At 42.2% G+C, this 15,561-nt stretch overlaps 1 protein-coding gene across 1 annotated transcript; it reads right to left on the reverse strand.

Moving 5' to 3' along the window:
• Positions 1-404: 404 nt before the first annotated feature.
• Positions 405-13,847, reverse strand: LOC115358193 (cystathionine gamma-lyase). Its single transcript, XM_030050057.1, has 12 exons — positions 13,580-13,847; positions 13,103-13,184; positions 12,796-12,891; positions 12,464-12,573; positions 11,950-12,084; positions 11,658-11,715; positions 11,374-11,451; positions 8,260-8,412; positions 7,762-7,883; positions 6,025-6,077; positions 5,114-5,252; positions 405-2,346 (listed from the first exon to the last, which is right to left on the reverse strand). Exons 1-12 carry the CDS (start codon positions 13,754-13,756, stop codon positions 2,329-2,331), a joined length of 1,221 nt encoding a protein of 406 aa, XP_029905917.1. The 5' UTR covers positions 13,757-13,847; the 3' UTR covers positions 405-2,328.
• Between the last annotated feature and the right edge of the window lie 1,714 nt (positions 13,848-15,561).

The raw sequence follows: 15,561 nt of genomic DNA on the forward strand, positions 1-15,561 counted from the left end.
ACTGAGACTTGAAGTAGGGCTTTCACACATAGAGAATAGCTCCTTCACAACCTAGTACCCCCCTAAACTCCTCAGAGATGGAAAATCCATTACATGGTTGGAGGTGACAGGAAATTAAAATTGCACTGAACCAAATACTTAGGGATGATAATTAGTCTTGTACAGGGGCCTAAGGCTCCTCAATCTCCTTGTGGAAATGTTATTGATGGTTTGGTCATTAGGAGTCTGACCGGCTCATTTGATCCATCTTAAACTACCTATCAAAGCCCCTGAGTGCAGCATAGCACTATCTAGGCCAAATTGAATCTGGCATATTGACTTTCCTGGGTTACTGGTGCTGAACTCACAATTACAGTGCTTGTGTTTGCACAGGGATGGTTTCGAGGAAGTGAGAGACACGGAGACTTGGACAGCAAACTGATTTTAATGGATTTGGTGGTCACACAAATGACATTGATCAGGAGTGGTCTGTCCCAAATGAAGCGTGTACTTGGGAAGTTATGTGATATGTGGCTGAGAGCAAACAAGTGAGAGAGCGTCTCGGTAAAACCTGCACTCCCAACAGATTACCCCTACCCCCCACCCACCCCAAACCCCTCAACATGACTCAGTGCCCCGAACTGGCAGACACTTTGTTTTTTGTTCTGAGCTCAGGGAAGCACATGAACCCTTTTGAGAAATAATCTCATAGCAACCTCATTATTCATTGCCAAGAAGATCTGTTCTCAAACAGAAGGCAGGAGTCGAGTGTGCACCTGACGCTCTCTCACTGCTCATATCCTGAATTAGACTAAAACTTAGGTAGTATGTTTCCCCTCTTTCCCTTTACTGGGCATACACCTGATGAAACAGAATATTGAGTTCTAGTCAAATAAAACTGGCATCAAATGATTCTTTTGCTTGTGTAACTAAATTAATGAGACTCTGCTTAGAATCACTGGAGACAGAGGCGATGTGGAGAGAGGGCAGCTTCATGCTCTGATGTTTTTGTTCACAGCCAAGAGGAGATTTCTGACTTGGGAACACTAGGTGGCGATACGAGCTTGGACTGTATAGTATGAATGTGCCTAGGAAAGTGATGTTGTCATGAATATCCAATGACTGTGTGTGGTCCCTCAGGTCAATTCTGGATGCCACTGGTTCAAACATGTCCAAATAAAATGATGAATGAAATGGATAGGGAGAAACTATAAACACATACAGCCGTGGACAAAGGACACAATTACTTCTAGTTTAGATAATCCTGGTCAAATATTACTCCACTGCAAGTGAAGGTTGCTCTGTCAAGTTTTACTTGAGCTAAAGAACAGCATTTGCCTTTAAAAAAGTCAATTATTCAAAAGTCCATCAGCACTTTGCTGTATTGTTTTAACAATGCATTTACGGAACTTTCTGAAATCACCTTCATGAATGCTACACAAATGTACTTCACCACCACCACTGGGTTAGTTATTTGCTCTTTATGAACAAAATGGAACGGATGAGTTTTACTTTGAAAGCAGATGTCTTGCTTGTACTTGTTTCACAGAGCTGGATGAGGTATTTCCGCTTTTACATTTTTACGTGTGCCCAGTCGCGTTTTAGAAGAGAAAAAAAATTAAACAGCTGACTTCAAAACTCTGCTTAAAAGTAACAAGTAATGACAACCTTCATAGAAATGTAATGGAGTCCAATGTATAATATTTGTCTTTGAAATGCAGTGGAGTAAAAGTTGTTTCCAAAAAACAAATAATCAAGTAAAGCACAGATAAAAATATATGTCAGCAAAGGTAATTTGTTATTGTCCACCACTGCTTACACATATGTTTACGTATGAAATTTTTTGCACTGCAGGCTTGGAAATGACATCAAAGCAGGACGCTACCATCCCAGATTTTTGAGTAAGGATTGCAAGGGAAAAAAATGCTGTATGGTGCTTTGCTGCAGAAACCCTCATACCAGTTTTGAATGATTAGGACCTTTTATCACTTTGCTCCATCAAAGCCCTCCAAACAAAACAAAAAGTCAAACAAAACACATACAAAAATAAAAACACAGCAAAAGCTCCATGAGATAAATAAAAGATTACAATTGATGTTTTTTTTTTTCTATTCAAATTAGCATTAAAAAGAAAGTTATGTAAAAATGATGTTAATTATTCACAAAGCATCATTCTGACTTTTCTTTTCAGAACAGGTTGCTCCCTGATAAGATACATCTACACTATTTGTGCATCAGGCTGAGGTACCATCTGTTGATCTGCCACCTTTGTAAAACGTCAGGTATCCCCCATCTTTGTTGCGTCATCGACTGCTCCGACACCGGCCTCAAGGACACCCGGGAGACGTTTTATACCTTCTTTGGATGCTGTTAAAAGGAAAAAGGGGAAAAAAATTGGCTGATGAAATCTATATTCAATCCAATCTGCATGCAACAGCAACAGGAAGCAACAGATGACAGCCCAAATACCAGAGTACATCAACATGATGAGACTTTTCTAAAATGATGCCTCCCGTCTTATTGGGAGGAAGAGGGGAGGGAGCGCAGCCAATATTATCTCACTGCCATCCAAGTCTGATGAGGCTGAAATGGGATCCATGCCAAATGGATGAGGCAGTGTGAACAGAGAAAAGGCTCAGTACAGCACCCAAGAGCTTGCATTTTGAGCTGCAGAATCCAAGATGGGGCCATGAGGCTGTTTGGGACTTGCGGCTGACCTCGGACCAGTTAGTGATTCCAAAGCATCTTCAAGAAGAGGATGCTTGACCGGAAATTTTAATGGAGTGTCCCGGATCTGACCTGTTGTCGCGTGTAATTAAACACCTCACCCATCAGACATGCCTTTCCCCGGGACCGCCGGCAATTATTAGAGATATGTCTCCATTTAATTTCCATTTGCTGGACAGACAGCAGTGCGCTTCACAGACATTATGTGAGTCCTGAGGAGAGGAGCCGCCGGCCATATTCAGTTGCCTCGGGCAGAAAAGGCAGTTTAAGTGAAGCCAAAAGGTGATGTATCCAAAACCAGCACACCACGGCTCAATGAATGCCGTTTTTTGATGATACATAATGATTCGACTTGGTGTTTTCGCCAGGTAAAGTGGTGTTAGATGAGCTATTGAGTACCGGTCATGTATTTCCTATTCACATTTCACTCGGCATTCATGCAACTGCTTTTTATGTGCAATAAGACAAGAAAAATGTTAAGAGAAAATCCAGTCCATTACCTTTTCAGTCAGGATGGAACACAATTTCAAACTAAATCTACTTCACATAAAGATGCCTCAAAACCTTGGCCGTGTAGACCAGTCATGGCCGGACAGAGAGAGAGAGAGAGAGAGAGAGATGTAATAAAACAGAAGATGGCTAGCCATTCTCTGATAAAAAAAAAAAAAAAAGACCAAGACAGAGAGAGAGAGGCAGAGGGAGAAACAGAGATGTGATAAAAATGCAGCTGTCTGGACTAGCCATGCCAAAACTAAGAAGAACAAGTGCACCGCAATAGACAGTGCTTGAGAAAAGCTGCTGAAAAAAAGTCAACTCTATGAATATTGTTGCATTTACTGTGAGCCATCTATGACTCTCATGAAGAAGAAATCTTTTTCTTTCCAAGGCGAAGCATGTCTGTGTGTGCAAGACACAGAATCCATGAAGGTTTTTCATCTGGTAATATGGTAGCATGAGGGAGACGGACTATGTGAAAGGCATATCGACATTACAGATTGTCAGGGAAATGCTGAGTGAGTGTAAATGAAACAACATCCCCCGAGAGTGGACGTGCCTCAATCAACAGCAGAGATGCAGAATCCTCTTTCCTCAAGCCATCAGGATGCATGGTGAATCCACCATGCGGCAGAGGGAGGGGGCGGGGGGGTGGCTGTGTGTTACGGGATGGGTGGGTGCACCACAGCCCTGTAGGGAGTGCACAGTGTGAACACGCCACCTGCCTCACTCAGCCCTGGTCTGCAGTCCCTTCTGGGTCTGGCTCGCTCTACACAAAATGCTCCTGAGGTAATTGCCTCTGCTTGACCAGGCCCTATTTGTCATTATTTGACAGGTGTGTCTCATTGTTTTCGTCCCACTGTGTGGCTTTAAAAAAAAAAAGGAAGAAAGATATCCCATGTTTCTGCAGGTTACCGCTCTGTGGCCCGCTCTCAAGGAGACAAATTAGGCCGAGGTAAAGTAGAGAGGTGGCAAATTGTGTGTCTGCAGCGGTACTTGTTTGGTTTCAAACTGATCATCCATTCTGACTGTTGGGAGAATAGAAATCACCTCGAGGAAACTTGAGGGCATGAGTAAATAATTGAAATAAGTACATGTTGTACACGTGCAATGACAATAAAGGTATCCGTATTAAAGACTGACCACAAAAGCGGGATCATGACTCATGTGACATCCTGCATAGTTTTGAGAGTCAATATGACCTGTTGAGTATGAGCTGATAACCAACAGCCCGCCGTCAGGGTGTTTACACTTTGATTAATCATTAGCAAGCCAGACAGCCTGTGTCTGGCTACAAAGCTACAGGTGTAAGATTGGTCAACTTAAGTCCACACCGAAAGCATGCACGTGTACCCGGCAGATCATTAGCTTGAGACCCTCATGCCAACACTGTGAAATAACTGCATGGAACTCGCTAAGTAAGAAAATTTACCTTCATGAGCCACAAAGGCGTTTGTAGTTTTTAAATCATACGGCCTGTGCACTTCCCAATTTTAAAAATAATATTATTTACTCAATACAACTTTATTTTTGGAACTATTTCAAGCCAGAAACCATATTTTCACCCTTACTGTAGTTAATTTTAGCTGCACGCAGGCTCCCATTCCCATCATTTGCTTTTGAAAAAGAGAGAGCAGGCCAGGCTTGTTCAAAACAAGCTCTGTTTAGATTTTTATTTATAAATTGTGCCAATCTTTGACACACAACTGCCACATGTAACCACGTCATTCAAGATTATCTCCCATTTATCTTAAAAGCAGGTGTCCATGTTTTCACGTTTAACATAGGATAAAGGTCTAGTGAGGTCACATGTATTGGTTCTCACCACTTAATGCTTAACCAATGGGCCAATCTCCCGAAGACTTGGTTGACAGGTTGACTGGTTGACCAGTAATTCATTGTTTGCACTTACAGCAGCATTCAGAGCTTGGTCCAAGTCCTCGATGATGTCTGCCTCGTCCTCCAGGCCGACAGAGAGTCGAATCAACGTGTCACTGATCCCCAGGACATTCCTCTCCTTTTCTGGCACTGATGCATGGGTCATTATGGCCCTAAAGTAGAAATGTCACACAACATAGCAAATGGAGCAGCTGTTTATTTTTGCTCAAATTTAATACAGCAAATACTTTGGCAGATAAAGAGTCTCACAACATTGCTATGAGTCGCAGTGGGAATAAACTGTTTGTGAGACGCTGGGAAAAGTCCCTGCCGGTTTTCCTCTTGAACACTGCTGCTCCCTTGTGGCGCTCCTCATTAAGTGACAGCGGTGCAGAGGCAGCTCAGAGAAAAACTGTTTCTACCGACCACAGCTTTTCATGCAAAACTGTGCTCATTAGGTTAAGATTCAGCTGGTGTTGTTTAAATTTTATATGTGGGTCTGGCCACTCAAAATTCAATTACAGTTCCAAAAACAATACTCTTTTTTTCCTCATTGTTGAAAGCAAGCAAGTGTATATGCAGTTGTATAACCATGCATTTGATTGGTGCACTGAATTGTGATTATCCTTAGTTTGTGTGTGTTACATTACCTTGCCATTACTTACTTTTAAAACTTAAATCAAAGCCTTTATGTAGCCTATAAATCTTTGTAAGTGTCATAGACTATTTGAAATACATCAAGTGCTATAGCTGTTGTTACATTTGTTTTTCATTTGTTGCGCTTTGTTTCATTTAGTTCTTTACAAATTAAATTCAATTATTTCACAATGCAATACATGATTTTTTTTGCATTTTTTTCCCACCTCTCTGAACAAAATCAGACCAGACTTAAGCAAGGAAACTAGCAATTCAACCATCTAATGAGGCGTCACTATGGATACTTACGGATGCTCTGCTAAACTTTCATATCCTCCAAGGCTTTCGGCAATTGCAAACAGCTGAAATTAAAAGACAACGGGCAATGTGAGGTGATCGAACGTTATCATCCACAAACAGTACGCACATCAAGTCCAGTGGCATCAAAATCAAAGTACTGCTTAGTAACCATTTACAGCTACCTAAACCACAGTAATATGTTTGGATTAAACTTTGTGGTTTGGTTAGGCATGGGCAGAGATGAATACTAGTATGAAACTGAATATAACTGGTTGATTTTTAACTTGGTCACAGGTAATTTAAACCTTCAAATCTCAATTCAATTCAATTCATATTCAAGACTGTGACACACATCCGGCTTATTAAACATCCGGCTTAGTAAATGGCAACTGTAATCTATGTTCATGTAGTTAAGTTTTAATTGTTAGAGATACTAACAGTGAGTGTGTAGGTCATTTGATTTTCAGTAGAAATAAAGTCAGTCATGAGCCTCTCAAACAACACAAAGCAACGGTACCACAACAAAATCTCAGACTGATAGTGACCTGACATTCCCTGTTTTAATCATTTTTTGCAAGCTTCAACATGCAAAAAATGAGTTGCTTATCTATGTATTTGAGTTTTCTTTGTAGCCACTAAAATTTAGTTGGGTTATTGAAACCTCTACATGAGTTCAGTCTTTCCACCTATGGTCAACAGCTCCCCTACTGGAGAGCTAAAAAAAAAAAAAAAAACAGCATCAGATTTCTCAACATGAGAATCACACAGAAAAAAAGATCCAAAAAACACTTACAACACTTGCATGAATCAGCACTTTCTGGATGTAATGCAATTCATTGAAAGGGCTCCCAAGTAATTTATGGAGCCAATTTTAAAGGGGAAAATATAATTTGTTTGTTATTATTTGCTTTTTGCTCCCCTGGGCTGCTAATCCAGAATGCTGTTATTGCTATTTCTCCATTCGCATGCATAGTGCAGCAAAACAGCTCTCCAAATAACTCTTTTAGCACATAAACACAAAGTGGATTATATAAAATATATAGCAACAACAGGTCTTAGACAAAAGCCAACATGACCATGTAAAAACAAGTCCCTCTACCCTTTTGAGGAAATTAAATGGCTCGTTTAGTTTTATTTTCTTTTTTGAACGGGAAAGTATTTCCTGCATGTAGTGAGTGCAGGAAACTTCTGCATAACAGCTTTGTGCCAGGAGGAAACCTGATAGTGAAGCCCAGGGGAGCACAGAGTAACTAATGAGGGTATTTCACAACCATGTGTGCTCATACCACCCAAGTAACAATATAACCAAAGAAAGTTAAAATTATGCTTTAAAATAAGCACCAAAAATCCATACATAATTGAATCATGGGTTATGTATGAAACCCTTAATGAATCCAATGGCTCAACTGTTGCAAGTTTAGATTTTACATTAGAGTGGCGATGAACAATATGGTTCATGAAATTTTATTTGAAACTAACATCACACTAAAGGTGAGTGAACTCTTCTTCAGCAGCATCTTGAATTCCTCATGATTCACAGCAGTCTACTATTGCTGGCCACTAAACAGCTCCACAGTGTTTCTTCCTTTCCTTTGCTGTCTCTTAGCAGATCTGAATCAGCCTGAGAATCTGTCAACGCAGGCCCACTAGCTTTACGGTGATCATCACCCATTGCTAAACATGAAACGAGCAAATCAGCAGTTGTCATAGTGTGCAAATCAGTTAAAACATCCACTTCTAAATCACCTTGAGGTTGCTGAGGAAGGCGGTGGCATGCTCCAGTTTGCCCTTGATGTAGAAGGTAATCATCCCTGGGCATCCTGTGCACTGTCTCTTCATCAGCTCATGCTGGGGATGAGAAGGCAGGCCTACCTCGAGGAGAAAACAAACAGTCAGACGCCTAGTATTTATGTTAACGGCCACCTGAGGTGAAACATGCGGCGATGTAACAAGCCATACCAGAAGTACGTGTTTACACATGGGGTTTGTGCCGGTTTGAACAAGTTGTCTTCATTTGGCTGTGTCAAGCAAATTATGTCAGTTACATTGTTTTTACTAAACCTGGGTTAGACCAAAAACACATGTATATGCAATTGCAGATGTTCCTGTGCACAGCCACAACTCAGATACCTGAATGTGTCATGAGAGGATATGTGGAATATTCTGGAGGATGCAACACTCTATGTTGGCACCACAATAATACCAGGCTTATAATTCGAGAGTGATAAATCTCTAACAGGTCACCTGGGAAGATGACACGGTCCACCCTGGGGTCTGCCTCCAGGAATTTGGCAGCAGCCATGGCGTTCTTGAAATGCTGCTCCATCCTCAGGTGCAGTGTCTTCAGCCCGCGGTTGCACAGGAAGCAGTCAAAGGGAGATGGCACCGCACCAAGGGCTGAACCAGGGCAAGATCACATGAAGAGGGGTTACAAAGTCTCACAAACCCCAGATCAGGGCAACTGTGGCAAACATAGACAAAGACTCCTTTCTGTAAGGGTTTATATCTGAGTGCAGAAGCTTGGCCTCAGGAGCATATTTTGGATGTTTGATGAGCGAATGTAGGTCAGATTGAAATAACCATTCCACTGAATGAGGGTGGCACAACACGACATAAGGGAATGTCTGACACAGAAATCATGCAATGCATTTTTACACATAAAAAAACTGCCACACTTAACTTGCTCTTCTCTTCAGTTGCACACGATTATTGTTTATTCCCTATTGAGGGTTCTAATGTGAAACAAGTTTTAATTACAATCATAATTACCATAAAAGAGATCGTAAAAGAGACTGCAATCTCACTGAAATACTTCCTGGTTTATGATAAATACAATAAGTAAGTATAAGATTGTATAAAGTATATAGTATATTTAGTTATAGAAAGTTTATATAAATGCATGCTGTTGTTCTACTGTGTGTGACTCTACATGTCACATGTCATGCCATTTTGACATGTGGTCTAACCAGTAATGTCGTAATAGAAGAAGAGGAATGAAATGGTGTCTTATTGCTACAACTTAGAAGCATTCAAATACTTAACTGCCATAACCAAATTACAAAAACTGTCTGTTGCTTCTGGTAACATATGTGGCTTAATTTAGAGACTGTGGACATTTGAATTTAGTTTGTTAAAAGCTCTTCTTCAGGGACTATGATCTGGAGGAGATGTACCTATGAGTTATTTCAAGTTTAGCAGGGAATGGTACATTCATCTGCAATGTTCTGTGACAAACAGGACAAAACTGGAGATTGACTAGCTGAGACTAGTTCAAACAAGAAAAGTAGTTTGGCTCCACCCAAATATTCCGTCATAGTTGTTAACTGCACAGAGTAGCATGAGCTCCACATCTGGATAGTTACGTCATTTACAAACTAGGGAACATGTTAACTTGGGCTTGCTTCCTTCACTCCTCTCTCCCCAGAAAATGACCTCACACTTGTCAGGTCCAACCGAGCCACCACCTGGCTTCTGAATCCTACAAACAATTGGTACGTTCCACCCTACCCTTATCAATTCCCTGTCCTCAGGCTTTGTTCCTGTTGTTTTAAAGATTGATAAAGTCGAGTTTCAACTATAGGAAATCATCCCTCAACCCTGCTGTTGTCCATAACTACAGATCTCTTCTCTCCTTTCTATCCACAAACCTTGAACAAGGAGTTTCCAATTAACTCTCCCTCTATCTCCCTCAGAACAACTTCCTGGACACAGTTCAATCCAATTTCAAGGCTTCTCACTGTACAGACACTACTTTCCCGGCTGGCCTACAGGCTCTACATATGGCCAAGGCCTCATCCCTCTCCTCCGTCCTTATACTTGACTTGTTTGTTGTCTTTGACATAGCTGACAACCAAATCCCTCTCTCCATCCTGTCTGAGCTTAGTATTACACAATCTTCACACTTCACACTCCACACTTGAATCGTACTTAGTCAATTGCTTTCACCAAGTCTGCTGGAGTGGATCTCCTTTTTTCGGATTTTTTTTTTTTTTTAATTTTTGCTTTATGGACAATGATAGCAAATAGATACTGAAAGGACAGGGCAGAGGGGATGATATGCAGCAAAAAGCAACGGCCGGAATCTGACCTGGGCAGCTCCAACAAGAACTAGCCTAAATGGTACATGGTACACTCTCTACCAAGTGAACCACTAGGGCACCACTTTGGAATGGATCTCTGTCCAGACCATGCACTCTTAACACTGGTGTCCCTCCAGGCTCAGTTCTGAGACCTTTGCTGTTGTCTCCGTATGTCTTACCCCTTGGCCATGTGGTCTCCTCTAGTTGTTCCTCCTAGCACTGCTATGCTGATGAAACTCAACTCTTATCTCCCAAAAACACAAGTTACTGGGCTCATCTCTGCATAAAATATAGACAGAATTGCTTAGATGTCTGTGCAACACCTCAAGCTCAGTCTTGACGAGACAAAACTACTCTTTCTCCTGGGAAAAAAAAACCTGTCCACACCACCATGCTGTCCTCTCAGACTGACTTGGGAAAACCCTGGTCAACAAATTGTCCTGCACTGCCAAGATTACAGCAACAACCTGCTCCTGTAGGCTTTCCCTCCTGTGTTGGGCCATGCGTCTGTTTGATGGTTGCTTTGTTTCTCCGATGTATAAATCTGTGCAGTCCTCGCTGGATTGGACTGCATACACCAGGTTGCTTTTCTTGTGTTTGGGTGTGCGGCCTTTAGGTTGGACCAGTTTCTGTCTTAACGTGTTCACCGTGTCCTGGCCAACTTCTCAGGCCAGGACTCTGCGGTTTACTTACACCTGAAGGACAAGGGGTACACCTTTGAGGACCACAATGTACATATTCTGGACAGGGAGGACAGGTGGTTCGAAAGAGCAGTGAAAGAGGCTATCTATGTCAAAGTAGAGAAACCATCACTCAACAGAGGAAGAGGCCTCAGACACCATCTATTCCTCATCTATAATGCTGTTCTGTCATCCCTTCCCAGGAGATTGAAACACCAATCACACTTGACCTCATGTGACAGTGATCAACCACACTTGACACCAGGTGACTCCAATGACTCTCGATGATAATGGTTAACACCTAGGAGCACCTACATATTAGTGGTATCAATTACCCTGACAACAGCCCACAGAGGTTAAATACCTGGGATTCCCTACCAGTCGGCCAGAACTGAAGAAGCTTCTTGGAGGAGAAGCGAAACGTCTTCTGAAATCCTACTATCAAGTCCAGGCGACTTTGTTCTAACCTTACTTGCATATCATGATCTGGATGACTAAGAATCTCCACAGACGTTTTGGTTTTATGTGCCAATGAAGATGATTATTAGATCACTGAGCAGCCTCCAAGGGTAACCGAATTTGTTGTTTCCCTTACTCACCATTCTGCAGAAATTTCAGTCGCTCGTACAGATCATCCCGACTCACAGAGACCAGGCCCATTACTACATCACTGTGACCTGCCGATTAAATGAGAGGGATAAGACTCAGGCTCATATCTTAGCAAGCCTAAATGAACAGGTACATCTTATGAAGCAAAAATCAGATGCTTGTTTGTGTGTGTGTTTAATCATCTATTGGCTTAATTAACCTCTATTAAATCCAACCTGAAAATGTATTCCAGTAAAGTGATTAAACCCATTTAGGTATGAATGTGGGTACCTACCATTCATGTACTTGGTGGCTGAATACATGCAGATGTCAGCTCCCAAAGCCAAGGGGCGCTAGAGAGTCCCACCCACACACACACACACACACACACACGCACAGACAGACACGCACAGATAGACAGACACACACACACACACACACACACACACACAAGACCAAACATGGGTTCAAGGACATGTTACAACACTGTCTGGAAGCGAATATAGGTAACTAGTAAATTATTTAAAAAATAAATAAATAAAATAACATCGCATCCACTGCACATTTCCCCTCACACACACACACACCTGGAAATAGGCAGACATGAAGGTGTTGTCCACTACTACCACTATGTCCTTGTTATGTTGGTGGACCAAATCAGCACAGGTCTTGATGTCTACAACTTTCATGGTGGGGTTGGTGGGGGTCTCGATCCACACCAGCTACAGAAGGAAAAATACAGAGCATACCTTTTAATTCTTGACATGTTGCATACCTGCTTGCTGGAGCCAAAAGGCGTTGTTGTTTGCCAAGTTTTAGGTTGTGTAACACTGGCACCGCAGAGGATACAAAAAAAAAAAAAAAAACACCCATAATTGCTACCACTGGCAGGAGACGCATATGTTTGTGAATTACGACATGATTCAAAACTGTTATCTCATGACAGGTGCAATACACGCAACATGAAGCGTAAAAACCACTAATAGTAGGGAGTAACAGTGACAAGTCAAAACTAAACAATCATGACTAAAGCGGCAATGATGAGAAACAGAAAAGTTGCAAACAACAGTTGACACTGTATATTTTTGTGCCCGGGCTTACCTTTGTATTGGGCTTGAGAGCAGCCTTGAGCAGCTGTGGCTTTGTGCAATCGGCAAAAGACACCTCCAGACCAACTTCAGCAGCGATTCTTTGGAAATAGCGATTTGTACCTAACGATAAAAAGTATACAAATGAAATGTGTAGTTCCCAGACTATATATCCAGTCCTAAGCCACACTCTGCCTTGCTATCACCTCCAGCAATTGTTTTGTAAGAGCGAGCATCGTTTTTGTTCGTTTTTTTTTTGTTCCCCAAATGGTAGCTATCATATTTCAGGACAGCACATCTCACCTACACACACATGCCTCAAAGCAGCACAGGGTGTTCTCTTACCTCCATACACATCATCCATGCAGACAACACCATCTCCAGCCTTGAGCATGTGAGTGATGGTCATCGTTGCAGCCAGACCTGAGGCAAGAGCAAGACCTGCACAGAAATGCACATTAAGAACTGCAGCCACAAATTCTTCACATGCTCTTTGTAGGAGACAGACATTCAAACATCTGGAAAAATCAAGAACAGTGACCTATGTGCTGTTATTTCCTGTTTATGAGTGAAAGTATTTGGTTGATATCCGCCTAGAGACCTCAGCCTTTGCCATATGTTTGTCACAGACAGATAGGTTTAGCCTACTTACAGTACTTTGCCCCATCCAGAGCTGCCACTGCCTTCTCAAGACAATTTCTCGTGGGGTTTCCACTCCGGCTGTACTCAAATCCCTATTTAAAAAGCCCAACAATAACAGCAACAAAAGTACAACCATTATTACTACCGCTGTGATAATGTTTTACACTATTGTTGACAAAAATGCATGGATCATGAATGTCAGATTATGTTCACACTACGAGATAATTCGCACACTGTAAACAATGAGTAGATCAAGCAAATATGTGTTTAGAAATTAAATATTTTTCATATGAACGACACACTGAAAACGTTCATCATTAAAAGCCGCAGAGGGTGCTCTCTTCAACAAACGTGGGAATTTCCCCTGATATTATGGGGGCACCGGGGCTTATGTCAGATCCCCTGCGGAGCGGCCGCTTCCACACCCGGGCAATGCGGCCGGGGGAAGCCCCCCTCCCTAAAAGTCTGAACAGATCCGGCTACTTACAGCATGCTTTCCGGGTCCGTACTGCTTGAACGTGGTGGACAGGGAAATTGGTGGCACTACGGCCATAGATTTCCATTGCTCTGGTTCTTGCCCAACGTGGATCGCCTCTGTCGCAAAAGACTTGAAGCCGGTCCTGAAGCCGGTGAACAGGTCGCTCTCGTTGTTCATTGAAGCCATTTGTCGAGCCACGGCGACGCAGTTGCTGACTGTCTCACAGGGTCGGATGTGTATCTTTTACCGTTGAGTGATCCTGATAGGGGAATTATGTATGATTTAATGGGCAAGTGTGACACGCTAGTCTGCCTTTACCCAATCACCGCCCAACCACAAGCAGCACAGGCTCACTGATTGGTGCATCAACAGGGGCGTCAGGCCCATGTGACCTGTTCTCTCTATAATTTTTTCCCCTCACTAAACACTGATGCAATCTATACCATGACTTGAGTGAGTGCGGCATATAAGAAGGAGGGACACTGATAGCCTTGTTTTATTTTTTATCATTATTTTATCAAACCATTTAACTGACCAGTTTAGTCTGATGTTGTAAGAGACGCAGCATCACAATCTCTGACGTGAAAAACTTACAACGTAGGTTATGTAGTAAGTCAAAAGCCAGTCAAAGCCAGAGAGAGCAAAGTTAAAATGGCTGTGTTCCTCCAAATAAAAAAGCAATAGTCCAACATCCACGCATCAGGCTGATAGAGGGCACCTGCTTACACAATGACTGAACAAAGCGCAAATCTGCCAGTGAAGGGAAGTGGAGAGGGGATCTATTTTTTGAGCTGACAGCTGACATTTAGCCTTGAAAACGTGTTTCAGTGTACTTTCACAGGCGGTTGATACTCGACCAACAGTGAAACATTTTATCCTTCACTGGAGACATGAATCTGATCAAGAAGACTGGAATGATGACCTTCAGTGCGGCATTTCTGTCGGCTACATGTCAGGGTGGCAGAGGCAGGAAATCAGTATTTCCATGCCTGAGCCATAGGGGGCGTACGTGCTCTGCGCTGCGGCTTCAGCGTCATGACTCGGTGTTACCGGCACCTATCAGGTGTCTGCTGTGAGGCACGCTTCCTCTACATGTGTGTGCGGCAGCGGGCCATGAGGGCGCACCGGGCCGGTCCCTGACCCCACAGGCCGCCCGCTCCCTGCCGTTGTGTGTGTCACTACCGCATCACGGCATCAATAACAGATGACACATTTTTAAGAAAGATGTTCATTTCATTAGTCTTGTCCTGCATGGCTCCTCTGAAGTAAATTCAACTGAGGCTGGAAACAACTGTCCAGCTGTGTGCCTTTAACACCAGGCAGCCTTCCTAATATCCTCTGTTAGTTACTTAGTTGGCTGATTAAATAAATAAATCTTAAAATTAACCAATAAATAAAATAATTTTCACATTTTAACAGACCAAAGTATATCCTATATAATGCATACATCTGCTCTGACAAATGACACGCCCTTGTGAGTCGTTATTCACATTACTGCAACAAAACAATTTTTCTTCTAACGAGTTGCACAAATTGATACATCACTTCTCGAAACAAAGTGATCAAGAGACCGAGGAAATGATTGATGGCAATACATGACCGAAAATGTGTTGAATAGTAAAATAAAATAACGCAAAATGAATGTTGCCAGCCAAGTGGATAGAAGAAGCGGAATGAGAAAAATAAGATAAAAACAAGAAAAAGACAAAGTAAGAGGCCGTGTAATAACGGTTATAAGACAAGAGAAGATGACTGTGCCTGAGTTCCTTCAGTGTTGTAAGTGCTCTGGCAAATTATTTTCAAACGTAGAATATGAATAAAAAAAAGAAGCAGTCGTCTTTATAAAACTGACAGTGCACAGGGAGTGAAGTGCTTTTAGACTCTGAGTGTAAAGTTACTCAGGCTGTCTGTGCCTGTTGTACCGCAGTGTGTCACATTACGCACTGCTGGGGATTACAACACACACACACACACACACACACACACACCCG

The sequence above is a fragment of the Myripristis murdjan genome, chromosome 4, assembly GCF_902150065.1.
Source record: "Myripristis murdjan chromosome 4, fMyrMur1.1, whole genome shotgun sequence".
Taxonomy (NCBI): Eukaryota; Metazoa; Chordata; class Actinopteri; order Holocentriformes; family Holocentridae; genus Myripristis; species Myripristis murdjan.